The sequence below is a fragment of the Mytilus trossulus genome, chromosome 7 (genome assembly GCF_036588685.1).
Source record: "Mytilus trossulus isolate FHL-02 chromosome 7, PNRI_Mtr1.1.1.hap1, whole genome shotgun sequence".
NCBI classification, from domain to species: domain Eukaryota; kingdom Metazoa; phylum Mollusca; class Bivalvia; order Mytilida; family Mytilidae; genus Mytilus; species Mytilus trossulus.
Window position 1 is genome coordinate 11,216,608 of NC_086379.1, and position 19,137 is coordinate 11,235,744.

The following is a 19,137-nucleotide window of genomic DNA, read 5'->3' on the forward strand; positions in this document are numbered from 1 at the left end:
AAATAACAAATAATACATGATAAACAGTATAGTAAAGAAGAGTGGTGATTAACCAGGAAGACTCACTTGAAAAGTTATATCCTTGATAAATTTGCACAGCTTTTTCAACTTATTTTTATTTTTTAACTGAAATAGTTTTTCAAATTTTAGTATGTTACATCTGTGCAAGAAAAAAGTATCCAAATATTGTGCTCGAAAATTTGCCAAAGAACTACACTGCAAAGTGTAATGAAATTCATCACCAATCTCGTTACAATGACATAAGTTACAATATCTAAGGTTTCGTTCAATCTTATTCCATCTACCAGTTTCGATGGGTAACTTATGGTTACCCGTACGAAATCTAAAATATGTTATTCTATCTTTATCATTTAAAGTATTCAGATATTCCTCAAATTCAAAATTTTGTTTATACAATTTGTAGGCCAAACTTTTTGGCGAACAGTCAATATCAGCTCTCCATTTCTGTTGAAACTGATCAAATAACTTTTGTTTTAAACTAATACCCAACCACTTAGAATTAAAATTTCCTTGTGACAACCATATATTGCTGTATCCACATTTATCTAATATATCTTTAATGCATTTCAACCAATCTGACCTAAATTGGTTGTCCGAATTTTTCAAGAACACGTATTTGTATAGTATTTTAGCAATCCTGTTATCATCCCCATTAACCATTTTTGACCAAAAATTAACCAAACGCAGCCGTATATATAAAGACATGGGATAAATACCAAGTTCACCATAAATCATAAAATTGGGTGTCGACTTCTTAAGGTTTAATAATAATTTACAAAATTTTAGGTGCACTTTTTCTATAATATCAGTATTACTGAAACCCCAAATCTCACACCCATACAGGAGAATTGGCTTTACAATTTTATCAAAAAGATCATATTGTGATTTCACTGACAAGTTGTGCAACCTCCCCTTTTTCAATACTTCATACATTGCTTTATTTGCTTTTCTAACTAAAATCTTCTTAGCACTCATAAAGCTACCTGTTCTTGAAAAATTCAATCCAAGATATGTCAATTCATTGACTATCTCCAATGCATTTCCGTCATATATAAAGTTAATATTTTGGGGTAATCTACCACCAGAAAAAATTATAATCTTAGTTTTACTTGTGTTAACGTTTAATTTCCAGGTACTGCAATATTCAAAGAATATATCTAATTGCAACTGTAGATCGGATGCATTATCCGAAAATAACACTGTATCATCTGCGTATAATAACACAAACAGTTTTAAGTAGATATCAAACTCATTCTCTATTTCATCAGTAATACAATTTAAACCACATACATTTTTTTCTTCAATAAACTGTTGAAGGTCGTTCAAATACAATGAAAATAAAAAAGGAGACATATTTTCACCCTGTCTTACACCGATATTGCATGAAAAGTATTCTGACATTTCACCATTATACATAATACGAGATTTAATACCAGTGTACATATTAAAAATTACATTATACATTTTACCGTTAATATCATTCACAAGTAATTTATGCCAAAGACCCTTTCTCCAAACAGTATCAAAGGCTTTAGCAAAATCTACGAATGCACAGAATAGTTTCTTTTTCTTATTTTTCATGATACTAATAAGCATGTAGATAACAAATAAATTATCTGTAGTAGAATAACCTTCTCTGAAACCAGCTTGATTCTGACATAGTAAACAAAAATCATCAGAAAATTTATTCAAACGTGAATTCAAAATAGAAGTAAATAATTTCCCAAAGCAGCTTATAACTGTTATAGGTCTAAAATTGTTAGGATCATGTTTGTTACCTTTATTCTTAAATAAAGGTATAATATTTCCAGAAAGCCAATTTTCAGGGATAGTTCCACTGTCAAATATAATATTAAAAAGTTTCACAAACACCTGTGACATAACACTAAAAGAGTGTTTTAAATATTCATTTACAATCATATCATCACCAGAGGATTTATTATTTTTTAACTTTCTCAAAGATTTTTCAATTTCCTCTACTGTATTTGGTGAATTTAATATAACATTTAAATCTTTTACATTGTTCTGATTTTCTAAAACAATCTCTTCATCTTCAGAATTTCCTAAATTTAAGTTCTTAAAATAATCAAACAAAATATTAATAGGTACACATGGATTGTTTCCCCTTTTACCACCGTTCACAATCTTCCAGTATTCTTTCGGGTTAATCGATCTTAAGTTTTCAATCTTGTGTCTAATTTTCTTTCTATGTTTACGAATGCTCTTATCCATTACTCGCTTATAACTCTTTTCTAGTTTCTTTGTTTCATTCACTCTGTCGTCAGTATGGTTTCGCTTAAGTTTTCGTCTACTAGACCGAAACTTTTTTCTAGCTTCCTTACATTCGCTATCGAACCATGGTTTTGATTTTTTTATATTTTGTGTATGCTTACGTCTTTTAGTAAATGTGCCGAGTGTAGACTTTGCCGCATTTGTAAGTTAATGACATACATCCTCAACAACTTTATTAATAATTGAGTTTTCACTTGTATTTTCAACCATTTCCGTTAATTGAGCTTTATTTCATTTACTTTAAGTCTATCAATGTTACTAATAAAGGTGTCTAATTGCTCATTTTCCCATCTCTTAATCTTCTCCTCAGGCATTTCATCATCATGACTGACGTCGTTTTGTTTTTCATAACAAGTAATCTTTAACGACAGTGGATTATGAATATCCGAAAATAAAACGCTAGAATTTAATACTGAAAAATTTTGAACCAGCTTAAGAAAATTTGGGGAAGCAATATTGTAATCCACTACACTAGTGTTTTTACATGTAAAACTACCCAGACCTTTGTCTTCACACATTCTTCCATTTAGGATAAACATATTGTTATTCTTACAAAATTCAAGAAGCAAGTTACCAAAATTGTTTTTTTTGTGATCCATACTTTTCCTTAATCGATTTATATTTAACTCATCTAAAGTACAAACACTCTCATTTTCAATGTCTAACATTCCTGAAAATTCTTCAAAATTTACGACGTCAAAGTCTGACTCTTCTGCAGTTCGAGCATTAAAATCTCCAAAAAGATATATATTGTCATGACTTGTACTAAAATTCAAAAACTCACTTTTAATTTCGCTAAATGGATCACCAACACAATATACAGAATTTTCAGGCGGAATATACACAATACCACACAAAATATCTTGTTGTAGTTTAACTACATGTTAGTCAATTTTAAACCATAAAATATATTTACTGTCTGTTTCAACAACAGAAATATGATCAGATAATGATTCTTTAAAACCAAGTACAATTCCGCCTGATTTTACTCTGTTTAAGTGAGATCTATTTTTCATTACAAATTTATAACCTGGCAAATCTATAACGTCTAAATCATCAGTTTTTGTTTCTACAAAACACAAAATACTAAATTCATTTAACAATTCTAAAAAAAAGAACTTCATACATAGCTTTGGTGGCTTTACTAATGAGTTGCTTTTTAGCACCTTTAAAACTACCCGTTTTGGAAAAAATAATGCCTAAATATGAAATATCCTTGACAATTTCTAAATCATAATTACCAGCAAGTGTAAAATTTAATTTGCTTGTCAATCTACCATTACCAAAAATAACAATTTTTGTTTTGGTTGGATTAACTTTCAGTTTCCATATATCACAATATGCATAAAATGTATTTAGCTGTTGTTGAAGATCTTGTGCAGTTTCGGAAAATAAAACAGTATCATCAATAACCATTCTTCGGGTACAATACCTGTATCAAAAATTACATTAAATAGTTTTACATAAATATCACACATAACACTGAAAGAATGCTTCAGATATTCATTAACAGTTCCATCATTAGCAGATGCTTTATTATTTTTCAGACCTTTTAAAGCATTTTCAATTTCCTCACGAGTTATTACAGATTTAATATGTACATTCAAACTATCTACATCAACCTGACTTTCCGAAGGATTTTCATTATCTTCAATTTCACCGCTATTCAAATCTTTAAAATAATCAAACAAAACAGTAATTGGGATATCTGGAGTTTAGGATTTTTTGTTACCGTTTAAAATTTTCCAGTATTCCTTTGGATTTTTGATTTCAAATTACTAATCTTGTTTCTAATTTTCTTGCGGTGTTTATTTATACTTTTATCCATTGTTTTTTTTTGTTTTGCTTTTCTAGAGATTTTGTCTAATTGAAAAGATCTGGTGAAAAATTACGTTTCAGTTTTCTCTTAGATTTTTTGATTTTTTTTACTGCAGTCTTGCAATCTTCGTCAAAACAAGGCTTGGATGTATTCATTTTAACATTATTTTGTTTATCACATTTCATATAAGTACCAAAAGTAGTCTTAGCAGCATCAACAAGTATATCACAAGTTCTTTTAACAATATTATTTACACAATTATGATTTACATCTTCTATATTTACAGACTCAAGCTCAGTTAGAATAATGTCAGTATGGGTTTTATCTATATTTTCAATAAATTTTCGATGTACCATCTTTTAACCTCTTCAGTTGGTGTGAACATCTCTTTTTTAAAATGATTTCTTTTTACATTTTCATATATGCACATAGAAATTATCAATGGAGTGTGAGCATCGGAAAATAATTTTGATGTTTCATGAATAGAAAAGTTTTGAAGGAGTGTAAGAAAATTTGCAGAGCCAATAACATAATCTACCACACTGACATTTTTACATATTAATTGGCCTTTATCTTTGTCATCCCCGATTCTACCATAATGATTACACATAAATAAAGTATTAGCTCTACATAGATGTAAGAAAATGTTACCAAAATTATTTTTCTTTTTATCCATACTTTTTCTTGAAATATTAATATTGGAGCTTGCTAACGTGTTTAAAGATACATCATTCAAATCAATCATTCCTGAAAATTCATCATAGGTTACTTCTGTAAAATCTAAGTCCTCGCCTGTTCTGGCATTGAAATCTCCAAGAAGGCATATATAACCATGATCTGAACTAAACATAAGAAGTTCGTGTTCAATTTCGTTAAATGGGTCACCTATACAATATGATGAATTTTCTGGTGGAATATATACAATACCAAAAATAATATCTTGACATAGATGAAACATTTTTTTATCAATTTTGAACCAAAAAATATATTTACTATCTGTTTCAATAGGATGAATGTGCTCAGATTAGTTAGATTTATAAGCAAGGATTATTCCCCCTGATTTAACATTTGCAAATTTACAGCGATTTTTCATTTTAACAACTATACCCTGGTATATTTATTTCATCTACATCATCGGTCTTTGTTTCGACAAAACATAAAATATCAAAATTTTGAATAAGTTCATTAAATTCTGGATACTGAATTCTTCTATTTAAACCACATACATTCAATGTCAGTATATTTAAATTGATTATATTATTAGACAATAATTTGTTTTTATTTTTAATATTGTTTACAACTTCAGAGTAATGTTTATGTTCCGGTCCATATGAGTATTTGGACCATACGCGTATGGTCATGACCATATGGGTATATACTCATATGGTCCGATCATACGCGTATGGTCCAACCGTACGCGTATGGTCGGGGTAATTAACAAGTTTGCTTCTAGTTGTCGCATCATTAAAAAGAAACTACCAAAGGTTATTTTATCATAGATCTATAAAAAAAAAAAAAATAATAATAATTAGATTTACAAAATGAAGTAAGCAGTTTCACACAGTAAATTTCATCACTAGTCAAAACTACAGTAAAAACATTTTTTTTCATTTTTCGATGTGTTATTACGAGTGAATGGCAAAATGTCGACCTGGAAAGATATAAACTTCCAAAAATATTGTAATGAACTGTTACACAAGAAATCAATTGTTTTACTATAAACATGATAAACTGACGTAAAAGTCGACAGGATAAAGAGTCTATTAATTTGCTTACTTTTGAAACTTTATATAATTAGCATTTATTTAGCAGTGCAATATTCAGACTTTTTATACTAATGCGTGTTTTTGTTGTTAAAAAAATGAATAACTTAACCGGCAAGGACCCTAGTTTAATTTTCTTAGTTGTCTGGTGTTATGATGCACTTCAGTCTTGTTACGATATTCGAGATCTAGAGCTTTTTAAAAACATCGTAGACACATCGGAATTACCCAGAACCCAAGAAAAGCTATGGTACCGTATGGAAGTATATGTCACCCTACGCATACAAGCAAAAATACCATTAGCGATGAAAAGTAGCTTTGGCATAAAAGTTTAATGCTATTTGAATTGTAAATAATACAATTGCATGAAGAAATCATTGTTTTTTATAAAGTTTTCTAATGCATATTATTGAAAAACAAATACCTATATGGTCCAAATACTCATATGGTCCGGCCCGTTAATAACCAAGCGAGTATCATACTCATATGGTCCGACCATACGCGTACGGTCGGACCATACGCGTATGGTCGGACCATATGAGTTTACGCATATGGTCATGGAACATTTACAATGTTCTCCACGGTAATCCTATCTGTGATCAGGCGTGTCTTCTCTCTCTGGTGTAGAATGTACCCTTGGGCGTTTTTGTGGCCTTGAAGTTGATTGACGAGGATCTACATGCGTACTCTCCGACTCGTATACATCTGGATTTACTAGTTCATTATTAACGTATAACTTATCTCGGTTAAGCACAACCTTTGCTTTTTTTCTTCTCTCCTCTTTCATAATCGGATATAAACGTCTCCGTCTCTGTTCTATTTCGGGTGGAAATTGTTCATTGACACCGTAATCCGATCCTTTCAAGTGTTTTCCTGCTTTCTTCACCATTTCTAAGTCAGAGAAATATACAAACTTCGCAACAATGGGTCTTTTACCATTTTCCGATCTCCTCCCAAAACGATGCACGTTGTTGAATTCAATACGCTGATCAATTTTCATCTCATGGTATAGGAAACGTCGTAGTTTGTCTTCTATATTTTCGTCTCTATGTTCCGGAAACCCTGTGAAAATCAGGTTGTAATTCATGGCTCGACATTGAATGTCGGTAAGTTTCGTTTTCATGTCATTATTTTCTCTTTCTTCTTTGATGAGATCTTCAGCTATTCTACATCTACCAGTATCTAATCTCAGGTAGTCCTCTTTTATTTTGTCAAAACCCTTTTCTAAGTAATCTGTCTTTTTTTTTAACTTCATCAAAGATATTACTGGTACCTTGACAATTTGTTTCTCAATCTGACACTCTAGTTTGAACATCATGGATATCTTTTTCGGCTGTTATGACCCGAGCTGTTATGGATGTTAGTTTGTCGTTCATTTGAGTAAGTGTTGAAGTATTTTTTCCTGTATTTTTTTCAATACTTGACAGTCTTATATCCATTTTATTTAACAGAGTTAATACATTGTTCATTAAAGTAGACATATCAGATGAGTCCCCGTATAAAACATTTCTGCTTTCATTTAAAATTTCAGCCGTCGACTTTTCATTTCTAGATTTTTGATCTTTTCTGCTAGCCATTTTGGAGGTGTTCGTTTGAGACCCTCAATTTGAAAAACTGAACTCTATGTATCTATTGACGATCAAATCGGAACGGAATGCAGGACGAGTGAACTTTATCTAGCTTCACAAATGGGGGTTTAAGGTGGTGAGGACCCCAATATAACATCACAATTATACGTACAGTTCTATAAGTTCGATATGAAGTTGTTATTCATTATTTTCTCGAAGATTTCGAACGAGAGAAAAAATGCACGTCCATCTTGTCATGCGCACATCATCAGTATCATTAGTGAGCAATAGCTCTCGGTTCAACTTACAAAATGTAACTGTTCGGTGTCTTTTTTTGCCATATATGTGTATCGACTAGTGATGCTACAAATAAAAATTATTGATTCTTTTTTCAGAACGTGGTGCAACCTATGTGAGATGGGGGAAAACTGGATGTTCCGGTACTGGCACAAAACGAGTTTACTCTGGTAGGTGATTTCAGTCAAAATTACAGTTTAACTACAACATTTTTTAAACAGAAATCTGCACATTTGAAAAAAATGGTAATCATAAGATGTTATTCTACAGTGTTCAGTCAGTTTAAAGATTCTATATAACTGAGGGGTAAACATGCAACTGGTTTAACTTCAATATCAGCCTGAAACCCAATAACAAAAGTATATCGATGTTAGAAACTAAGTGAACGTTTAATTACATCTTTCATATGCAACTATTACAGTCATAATCACGTTCGAAAATTCTGCATGTGACTGGTTCAACTAGGATTTTTTTATACTGGTTACCTGATGAATTATTTAAAGAAAATTGAAAAATATATTTAGTTCACCTCGGTTTATATCCATTCGATGTCTTCTTAATGAATATAAAAATAATATTGCAAAGAATGTCATTGATAATCGGACAACACTAACCGGCATAGGTATTGTAAAAACATGCATCTACATGAGTATTGTCAAAACTTGCATTGTGATTAGGTGTCAGTGTTTGTTTTCTTTGATCACGTTGATGTTATGACTTAATTAATATCTCCTTAATCTTGCTATGGCTATTCTTATAGTTACAATAACGTGTCATATTTAATTGCAATATAAACAGAGAAAATAAATTGAATTATGTGCATTAACAAAATAAGTGTCGAACATCCTCTTCGTTTGAAAATTATTTGTTCGCCATTTTTCAAAATTTTATAAAAATAACAACAGCATGTTTAAGCTTGATAAAAAGGAACCAATGTTCGACTACATGCTGCTTTAAGGTAAGACAATGGATGAAAACGCGAGCATCCAACAGTTTGTTAATTTTCATAGTAAAAATCGTACAAACAATATTTTTACCATGTCGCCCCATGCTGTCAATCTGGTCGCCATCTTGAAAAATAATAGCAGATTTTCTGAAGATAGCTTATTTTCAAATCAATTTGGAAGGGACATAATAGAAAATTAAACTATTCTATATACGATATTTCAAATATTTATGAATATAATAATAAGCACAAAGACCCACAATTATTCCATCTGTTTTGTTTAAATCGCAATTTAAGGTTAAAGACGACAGAAAATCCAAAATTTATCGTAGTTGTATGATTTAACAGTGTGAACTATCGAGGCAAACAAGACAAATTTTCAAAAGCATTTGGAAGGGAGAAGATCAAAATTTAAACTATTCCAAAAGGAATATTTATATTTCTAAATATATGAGGAATTACTACAAAGACCCACACTTTTAGTATCATGAACTTAAAGTAATGTATTTCATCGATTCCAGAAGGCCCCTATGCATTTCTATACAATTTCCTTGGGCTTGATACGGGTGATGTGTGACGTCACAAAAGTCACGTGATGACTGCTATAGTTGGATATGTAAGAATGCTTAAACATTCAAATCATTTTTCAAGCTCTATAGCATGAGTACGGATTAACAAAAGACAAAATAAGATGACAGAATTCGAAGATAAACATTTAACTGAATCAGAACGGGTCAATGGCACCTTTTATTGCGATTTTTAGTTAAAGTGGTCATTTGGACATTCACATGATTACAATAAGTTTTAATTAGTTTAAATGGAAAGCTTTTGTCATTTAGAAGATTTTTTTAAGAAAAGTATATTACGGAAAGTCGTCACTTATATTTAACTTTATAAATTATACGTATACATTTTGGTTAATTTACTTTTTCTGTTAAATCAATTAATTTATAGTCACGTGTTACTATACATTTGTACATGTAGGTTATGCATCTGGACAAAAGTTCTTCTATGGAAATGATTATTATCGTGGAGGCCCGTCTAACATGTTATGTCTCCCAGATCACCCCGAACTAAGTAACACTACTGCTGGTGCCAATAGCTATATCTACGGATCAGAATATGACGATTCGCGGTTCGGGTCTGGTGCCCAAAATCAAGATGTGCCATGTGCCCTTTGTCTTAGCAATGCATCAACAACTGTAATGATTCCTGGGAGAAAGTCATGCTTCAGTGGTTGGAGAATAGAATACAGTGGATTTCTTGCATCTGGGGCTTACCACCACGCCGCATCGTCTTTTGTCTGTATTGACAAACAACCAGAGTTTATTCCTGGAGGACGAAGTGACAACAATGATAAAACACTGTTTGTTACCGGCTACAAATGTGGATCACTCCCTTGCCCACCGTATACTGATGATTTACAGGTGTATTGTGTTGTCTGTTCTAAATAAATGAAAATAATGAGTCCGGTGCTGTTGGGACAAGTATCTGCATTAAATATCTTTTCAAACAAAACAATTTCTTTTATTATTTTTGAGCTGATTTGGAAATTTCATTACTAGATAAGATAAGATAAGATTTATTTTATTAAAGTGTCACCATCCATTACAATATCAATATATTATATACACATAAAGTCATAAGAACCAAACATTTGTGTAAAAGGATGCCAGCCGAAAACGACGTATGAGACACTATCATTAAAACAAACATATAATACATACATAAAAGGACAGCTTTGATACATTTAAAATGTATTTCGTAAATTAAAAAAAAATAACAAAATAACAAAACATATATAATTTCTAGATGACATGTTTTCGTCGATAAAACATATGATAAAGGGAACTAGCTAAAAGAGGAACCATATTCCCATTACATTACACATAAGATAACGAAGTTTTTCAACATCACATAAATTCTCAAAATCAACATTTAAAAGACAGGCTTTGGCATACAATTCATGTCTGATATCAGAGTAAAAACAACAATTAAAAAGAAAGTGTTTTTCATCTTCGATTTGGCTACTATCACAAAAAAATACATAAACGGTCTTGTAGAGGTTCTGGTGGTCTAGCATATCGACCTGTTTCAACTTTAAGTTGTAACGAACCAGCTCTGAATAGTGACAAAATACGTCGGTGGCATCTATTATTAACTACCTTTACATAAGGCTCCGTACCAATACAAGTTTTAAACAATCTATAAAATCTTAATTTATTACCATTGACATTATTTTTATCATTCCATACTTCATGGTGCCAATATTCTTTTCCAAAGTTTGTATAGAGTCCCATACATTACTCATATTAATTTCATCTTCTACATTTATAATCAAACTATATTTACGAGCTAACTGTAAAACTCTTTAATCCCATGACGATTTTCTTGTAATCGCCCAGGTATGAACCTTTTCACATATATTACTAGTATTGTCACATTTTAGACGATTCCAAAGTTTAAAAACTTCAACTTTTAGTAGTGCATCGCCTGATAAAAAACCCATATCACCTCTAGCAGCTAAGTTGCTGCTTCTTTTGCTTAAGCCTAAGAAAATTTACAAGCATTGTTTTGCAAATTATTTATACAATTATGTATATTAATGCCCCATACACCGGAAGCATATGTAAAAATGGGTTTGACTAAAGTGTCATATAATTTAGTAAATACATAAAAATTCATACCACCAGTTTTACAAAATTTTGCTTTAATAACACCAAGAGCTCTATTAGCTGATTTATACAATTCTTTGGCAATTATAGAATAATCTGAAAATTCATTCAAAAGTTCACCAAGATATTTATAACAAGCTGCATATTCAAGACAAAGTTCGCCACATTTGAACTGAGAATTACTTCTTAGTACAGATTTATTTCTAAAATGAACAATTTTGGTTTTGTTTTTATTTAGAGTTAATCTCCACTTTTCACACAACTTATTTAAAATGTCCAACTGCTTAAGCTTTTGCTTTTTACTCTAGTATTGGATATGAAAATGTGTGAAATATACTGACATGCATGTTTGATTACTTAATAATACCAATCAGATATATAAGATTTATTATTGTATCTACACCGTTCTTCTATTCATAAAACGTATAAAACAGGCGTAGAAATATAATTAGTGGATATTCCTGGAATTTCTCGAAAATGTTGAAATGTTCATCTGTTCATACAGTCAACCTCGGCAGTCAAGCAATACTAAATAAATGAATCTTCAATTAATAAAATGCACATCAAAAGTTGTTCAATGAACTAAATTGTAACTGAATCTGTTACTTTTTGTTGTACGATCTTAATTAAACCTGTTTTCCATCTTTTGTCTCTGAAGGAATTCAAGAGATACCAGATTTGCGTTAGAAATTTTCGAAAATTAAAAGGAAAACCCACAAGTTATTTTAAACGCATGTTTCGTACGTGTTATAAATAGAAGAGGTCATATGATTATTGGTTTATGTTTTATAAAACTCATGCAAAATGTTTAAACGAGAAAATATCTGATTGTATCTTTTAAAATGTTAGCAATATAAAAATGCCGCTAAAATTGCAAGACTAAAAATTGAAGGTAAGTGATCATTCTTTGAAATTTATTGCATTTTTATCATGTTTATCTCTTGAGGTTTATCTTTATACACAATGACATTGTAATATGTTGAATACAATGTAACATGTATATATAGAAGTCTAGATAGAAGTAAAAAGATTTTAACATTAGTTAAATGTTACAGTCTTTTTGGGTTGGTGTTCCGCAGATTTATGAAATTCTATGAAATTGTTTAAAAAGATTGAATGTGAAACATTTTGCCGTTTAGATTAGTAGAGTGCATGCTGTTTCATATACAAATTTGATGGTATTATGAATAATTGTTTTAACAACATTGCATTTTAGTAGGGCAGGACAATTATATGTTTTATTCTAATATTTTTTTCACCATTCGTATAAGGTATTGAGTCATGTAACCTACACCAAAAAAGCGAACGACATCTACCATGTCTACGTGCAACGTATGAACGGTATAATAACTATCTGTCTGAGTATCAACAAGCAAATATATCATGGGTCATTATTTACTTCATTGAATTAAACATCCTGATCACTTACTCAGAATGTTGTCATCATTAATAGACTTCTATCAGCTGTCAAAAGGGTAGTTAAAACACTTTTTGTGTTTAATATAGATGTGATATAAGAGTTTTTAGTTAAGCCTGGATGTAAAACTAAAAGGTTTCAGACAACTCATCTGTTCTTTTCAATGGAAGCTCAGTAAGGCAATTAACAAGATTATTAATTAAACATAATTATGTAATTATTTGCAAAGAATAGGTTTACTGTGTAGCTGAACACAGACAAAAAAGTTATTTAAATTTACAAAATGTTAATGGAATATCCATAAGCTTTTTTTTTGTATTTAAAGCTCTACTTTGAATATAGCTCATATATGCGTATTTTATGTAGTATGATTTATATTAAACGTACATGATCATTTGAGTCAAATTGGTTAACATAATTTTAACACCTAATGAATGCCCCGTTAAGACTATTTTAAAATTATTGCAAATGCCATCTGCAACTGATTTGTGCATTTAGAAAAACAAACAAACGCAATTAACTTCTACTGCTACTAAAACATAAACATTCGACTTAATAATATCAACTTTGACATGTGCCAAAACATACATGTATAAACTTGGAAGGGTGACGGATGGCAAAAACAACAAATTATGAAAAAGCACAAATATTGCACCTATTGTATAAATATGTGCAATTTTTTTTTACCTACGACGAAACCTGCTTCATGATTTATGTTCACCATCAATATATTGTTTCAACATCTGAAATTGTACACTGGAATTAGTGTAATAAATACTCGTTGAATTGATTTTTTTTAATAGATTCATGTAATTTTTTTGTGGAATTGAAGTATTACGCCATCTAGTGTGTTCAAGGTTCAAATAATTTAATGGAGTTAAAGATTTGAGTTTAAATTAAAGTATCATTAAACTTTTACCATTTCTCTCACTACTGTTTTTTGTTTCGGTTACGGTATCAGCTGATGGAAAGCATATATATAAGAACGTTGAAATTCAATTTTTAACCTTCTTTTAAATATATCTGATAGTCAACCAACTAGTTAGATATAAACAAAAATTTGAATGTTCAATTAAAAAAATGTAAAACAATAGTTGTTGAATGATTTACGTTCCAACATAACCTGTAACTTGTTTTAATCTTTGAAATTCCAAAAAATCAAAGGACTTTCCACAAGCTATTTTTATACGCCTGTTTTCCATGTTTTATAAATAGACTGGGTCATACGCCGATTGATTTGTTTGTTATAATATACTCTAACAGCTTGGGTTAAAGCTTAAACGAGGGAATCTTTTATTCACATCGCATAAAAACTGAAATGTTGCTTTAGTTGTGACCATAAAACATGCAGACTTAAAATTAACGGTAAGTAATTCAAGTCATACATAATTAAAAACATCTCATAGATTGATTCCGATTCTCAAATGTATGGGGTCATTTTCGTTTTGAATACATATTAAATTAATATGACTATGACGAAATTGTTTTATGTACTAGTAATGACAGACACATCAAAGTATTGGAATGATCCTCAATATATGATGGGATTCGTTACGCTCTGCCTTTTGATTCCAATGACAGCAGTGTTTTCATGTTTTAAAAATTGAGACATCTATCGTTTTTTCATTGCAATGGCGTTGCCTGTTTCCCCCCGCTTCATGTGTATGGCTGTCCCTTTGATGTATTTCGTCCCTTATTAAGGATTAGTAATGCAGTCGATATTATTTTTATCACACATCGCCTAAAAGGACCAGGTGAGCTGTTCTCATCACCTTGAGTCCGTCGTCTGTCATCGTCGTCGTCGTAGTCCGTTTACTTCTATAAAAATCTACTCCTCTGGAACTTCTAAAACAAATGAAATCGAACGTGGCCTAAATTATTATTAGGGTTACTTATTCAAAAAAACTATATCCGATGACCCCGCCCATCAATCAAAATGGCTGTCATGGCTGAAAATAGAACATAGGGGTAAGATGCAGTTTTTGTACGACCGCAAAAGTTCATATATTGGTATCACATCGTCGTCGTCTAAAGACACTTAGTTTCCGGACAATAACTTTAGTATAATTAAACACAATGTTTGAAAATACAAAATAAAGGTTAAGTAGAATTTGGGGGTTATGGTCCAAAGAGCTTATGAATTAAGGGCATACAAAGGGGTCCAAATATGCATTTTTCTAGTTTCCAAACAATACATTGTGTGTAAGTGTACCACAAAGTTCCATTCCAAAAAAAGAAGGTTGGAATTGATTTTAGGTCTATGGTCCTAACTGTTTAGGAATTGGGTGCCAAAAAGGTACCAAAACAATACTTTTCTAATGGTTTGTATAAATTGCTTAGTTCTTGACCAATTTTCAATTGGGTTATTCTTGAATAGTTAGGGTTCTTTGAATCTTACAGTGTATTAAGTTTTTAGATTTTTGATTTTGGGCCCCGTTTTAAAATTGGTCCACGTTGAGTTCCAAAGGATCCAAAATTAGACTTTGTTTGATTTCATCAACAATTAAGTTATTGGTTTTCTTTGATATGGTGAATCTAACCGTGTATATAGATTCTTAATGTTTAGTTTCGTTTTTAAATTGGTCTACATTAAGATAAAAAAGGGTTGAATATTAAACTTTGTTTGAATTCATCATAAGTTAAATTATGACAAATCTAACCGTGTATCTAGATTCGCAGTTTTTGGTTCCGTTTTTAAATTGGTCTACATTATGGTCCAAAGGGTACAAAATTAAACTTTGTTTGATTTTAACAAAACATAAATTCTTGGGATTCTTTGATATGCTGAATCTAAACATGTATTAAGATTTTGTATTATGTGCCCAGTTTTTAAGTTTGCCCGAATCGGGGTCCAAAATTATAATTTGTTGAATTGCAACAATATTAGTATATGTTTTTTTAATATGCTGAATCTAACCATTTATTTTTTTTATTTGTGGGCCCTGTCATCAAATTGGTCCACATTGATGTCAAAAGGGTCCAAACTTGAACTTTAATTTATTTGACTTCATGAAAAATTGGGTTTCTTTGATATGCTGAATCTAATCATGTATTTAGATTTTGTACCATAATAGGTAAAGGTCCAATTTTTTGTTTTTAAGTTTAGAGGCCATATTAATTCTGTGTCACAAATCTATTCTGTTTTAAATATTTCATCACAATCCAAATTCAGATCTGTATCAAGCTTGAATGTTGTGTCCATACTTGCCCCAACTGTTCAGGGTTCAACATCTGAGGTCGTATCAAGCTGCGCCCTTAGGAGCATTTTATATTGGTTATTATCTTGAATATTAATATTGATACAGATTAAAAGTAAACAACCAAACTTTTTCAGCAAAGTTAGATCTACAAATAAGTCAACATGACATAAATGGTCAATTGTTCCTTTGAAGAGTTATTACCATTTAAAGTAAATTTTCACAATTTTTCGCAATTTTTGAACGACCGCAGAAATTATTTTTTTTGTCGTATATTGGCGTAGTCGTCCGACGACGGTAAACAAGTTCTTAGTTTCCGGACAATAACTTTAGTTTCAGTGAATAGTTCTCTATGAACTTTTAACAAGATTTGAAACCACAAAAGAAAGGTTGGGGTAGATTTTTGGGGTTTTGGTCGCAACAGTTTAGGAACAATGGTCAAAAAGGGGCCAATCTACAAGTTTTCTCCTTTTTCCAGACAATACTGTCTTGTGTGTAAGTGTATGGATCTTTCTGAAATCATATCACATAGTTCCATACCAAAACAAAGAAGGTATGGATTGATAGTAGGGGCTATGGTCCAAACTGTTTAGGGATTAGAGCTAAAAAGGGGTCGAAAACAATACTTTTCTAATACTTTGTCCCGTTTTTAATATGGTCTACATTAAGGTCCAAAGGTTCCAAAATTAAACTTTGTTTGATTTTAACAAAAATTGAATTCTTGGCAATCTTTAATATGCTGAATCTAAACATGTATTTGGATATTTTTTTTTATTATGGACCCAGTTTTCAAATTGGTCCAAATTGGATTTCAATAACAATTAAATGTATGGGGTTCTTTGATATACTAAATCTAACCATATTTTTATATTTTTTTTATTTTTGGGCCCCGTTATCAAATTGGTCTACATTGCGGTGAAAAGGGTCCAAAGTTTAACTTTGTTTGATATCATAAAAAAAATGAATTTTTGAGATTCCTTAATATGCTGAATCAATCCATGTATTTAGATTTTGGATATAGGACCATAATAGGTAAATTTAATTTTGTTAAGTTAATAACACCACATTCATTCTGTGTCAGAAACCTATGCTGTGTCATAATATTTAATCACAATCCATATTCAGAGCTGTATCAAGCTTGAATGTTGTGTCCATATTTGCTCCCAACTGTTCAGGGTTCGACCTCTACGGTCGTATGAAGCTGCGATATTTGGTGCATTTCATTTTCCTTAGCATGATAAGATTAGAAAGCAAAATGCTTTATAAATAGTTGATTTCAATTTGATGGTATTATAAATATTTGTGTTTAAAACATTATTTAATCATAGTAAAGCAAGTCCATATCTTATCTTAACATTATAAATCTCACACCATAAAAACATATGACGTATAAATTTAAGGTTGATATATGGGTTGAACTGTTAAAATAGTCCTTAATATGCTGAATCAATCCATGTATTTAGATTTTGGATATAGGACCATAATAGGTAAATTTAATTTTGTTAAGTTAATAACACCACATTCATTCTGTGTCAGAAACCTATGCTGTGTCATAATATTTAATCACAATCCATATTCAGAGCTGTATCAAGCTTGAATGTTGTGTCCATATTTGCTCCCAACTGTTCAGGGTTCGACCTCTACGGTCGTATGAAGCTGCGATATTTGGTGCATTTCATTTTCCTTAGCATGATAAGATTAGGAAGCAAAATGCTTTATAAATAGTTGATTTCAATTTGATGGTATTATAAATATTTGTGTTTAAAACATTATTTAATCATAGTAAAGCAAGTCCATATCTTATCTTAACATTATAAATCTCACACCATAAATCATATGACGTATAAATTTAAGGTTGATATATGGGTTGAACTGTTAAAATAGTCAAAAGCTTTACATGCAAATTATAAACCGATGAATAAGTTAGTTTAACAAATGTTCATTTAAATTCAAAGGGATGAAAAGTTACGAGACATTTACGATACAAGTTCATTTTATAACTATACTTATATCGTGTATGATAGAAGACATAGAAAATATCATTATCATACATGTGATTCACATAGGTCAAATGGATACTGATCTGATAATGCATATCTTCCAAAACTGTAAATAGTCTCCGCTCAAAGGTCCCGTGATAGGACATCGGTGAAACACTTTTATAATTTTATTATTTATATAAAACATATTTGTAGAAAAGGAAACAAATGTCAGAATTTAGATTTCGGAAAATCCCTTTTTGCCTTTCTACACAAAAAGTCATATACTTACATACAATTCTCTTAGTTTTTGTTTTTATCTTGATTTGTCTCCAGATTTAAACATCGATCTATAACCGACTGTAGTGTTAATATGCTTTGATCAAGGTTAAAAGAAGAATACACAATCTGGAAAGAATGAAAAATGTTCTCTCAACAAGTGGAAAGCCAAGTACTACTAACCTAGGTGTTAGATACCCCAATCAAAGAATAAAAACATAAATAAACAAGACTCAAGGTTCTAAGTATATTCATCACAATATATTATACACAGCTACTTTTGCATAGGTACTATTTCTGTACTTAAAAAATGTAGTACTGGAAATCTACAATTAATATTCAGTACTATTTTGTTACTATAAAATTATTGTTATATTTAGGTACCTGTATTTTACAGTACTTTATGTGTACTAGAAATTTAGGTACTACAGATTTTTGGTTACTACCCTTACATTTTCAGCATTTTGAAATTTTTTCTATTTCAAATCCCTGAAAGTAATGATTTTCAAACATGAAACATTGTATTATTTCTGTACCAAAATATTTAGTACAAATCAAGTACTGTAAAATACAAGTACCTAAATATTACAATAGCTTTTAGGTAAAGAAGTAGTACTAAATATTAAAAGTAAATTTCCAGTACTACATTTTTTTAGTATATACAGAAATAGTACCGATGCAAAAGTAGCTGTGTATATCGGCAGTAAATGTGTTTTAGCGACCGTAAGTCTTTGAACTTGTCTGTCTATCAAAGGAACTCACATTTTGTAATGAGTAAGCCAGTCTGCTACGATTGTAGCACATGCTGTCAAATATGAATCAAGAAAGTGATCAGGACGCATACAATTTATAAAGTGTACATTTTCTTCAGGAGAAACTTTACA

The 19,137-nt window shown here is 30.7% G+C and overlaps 2 protein-coding genes across 2 annotated transcripts; one reads left to right on the top strand and one right to left on the bottom strand.

Annotated features, from left to right (window-relative positions):
* Positions 1-6,484: 6,484 nt before the first annotated feature.
* On the bottom strand, positions 6,485-7,210 carry LOC134726146 (uncharacterized). The gene has a single exon (XM_063590545.1). The coding sequence runs from the start codon at positions 7,208-7,210 to the stop codon at positions 6,485-6,487; it is 726 nt and encodes a 241-aa protein (XP_063446615.1).
* A 23-nt stretch (positions 7,211-7,233) lies between these two features.
* On the top strand, positions 7,234-10,160 carry LOC134726147 (uncharacterized). The gene is made up of 3 exons (XM_063590546.1): positions 7,234-7,258; positions 7,859-7,930; positions 9,691-10,160. Exons 1-3 carry the CDS (start codon positions 7,234-7,236, stop codon positions 10,158-10,160), a joined length of 567 nt encoding a protein of 188 aa, XP_063446616.1.
* The last annotated feature ends 8,977 nt before the right edge of the window (positions 10,161-19,137 follow it).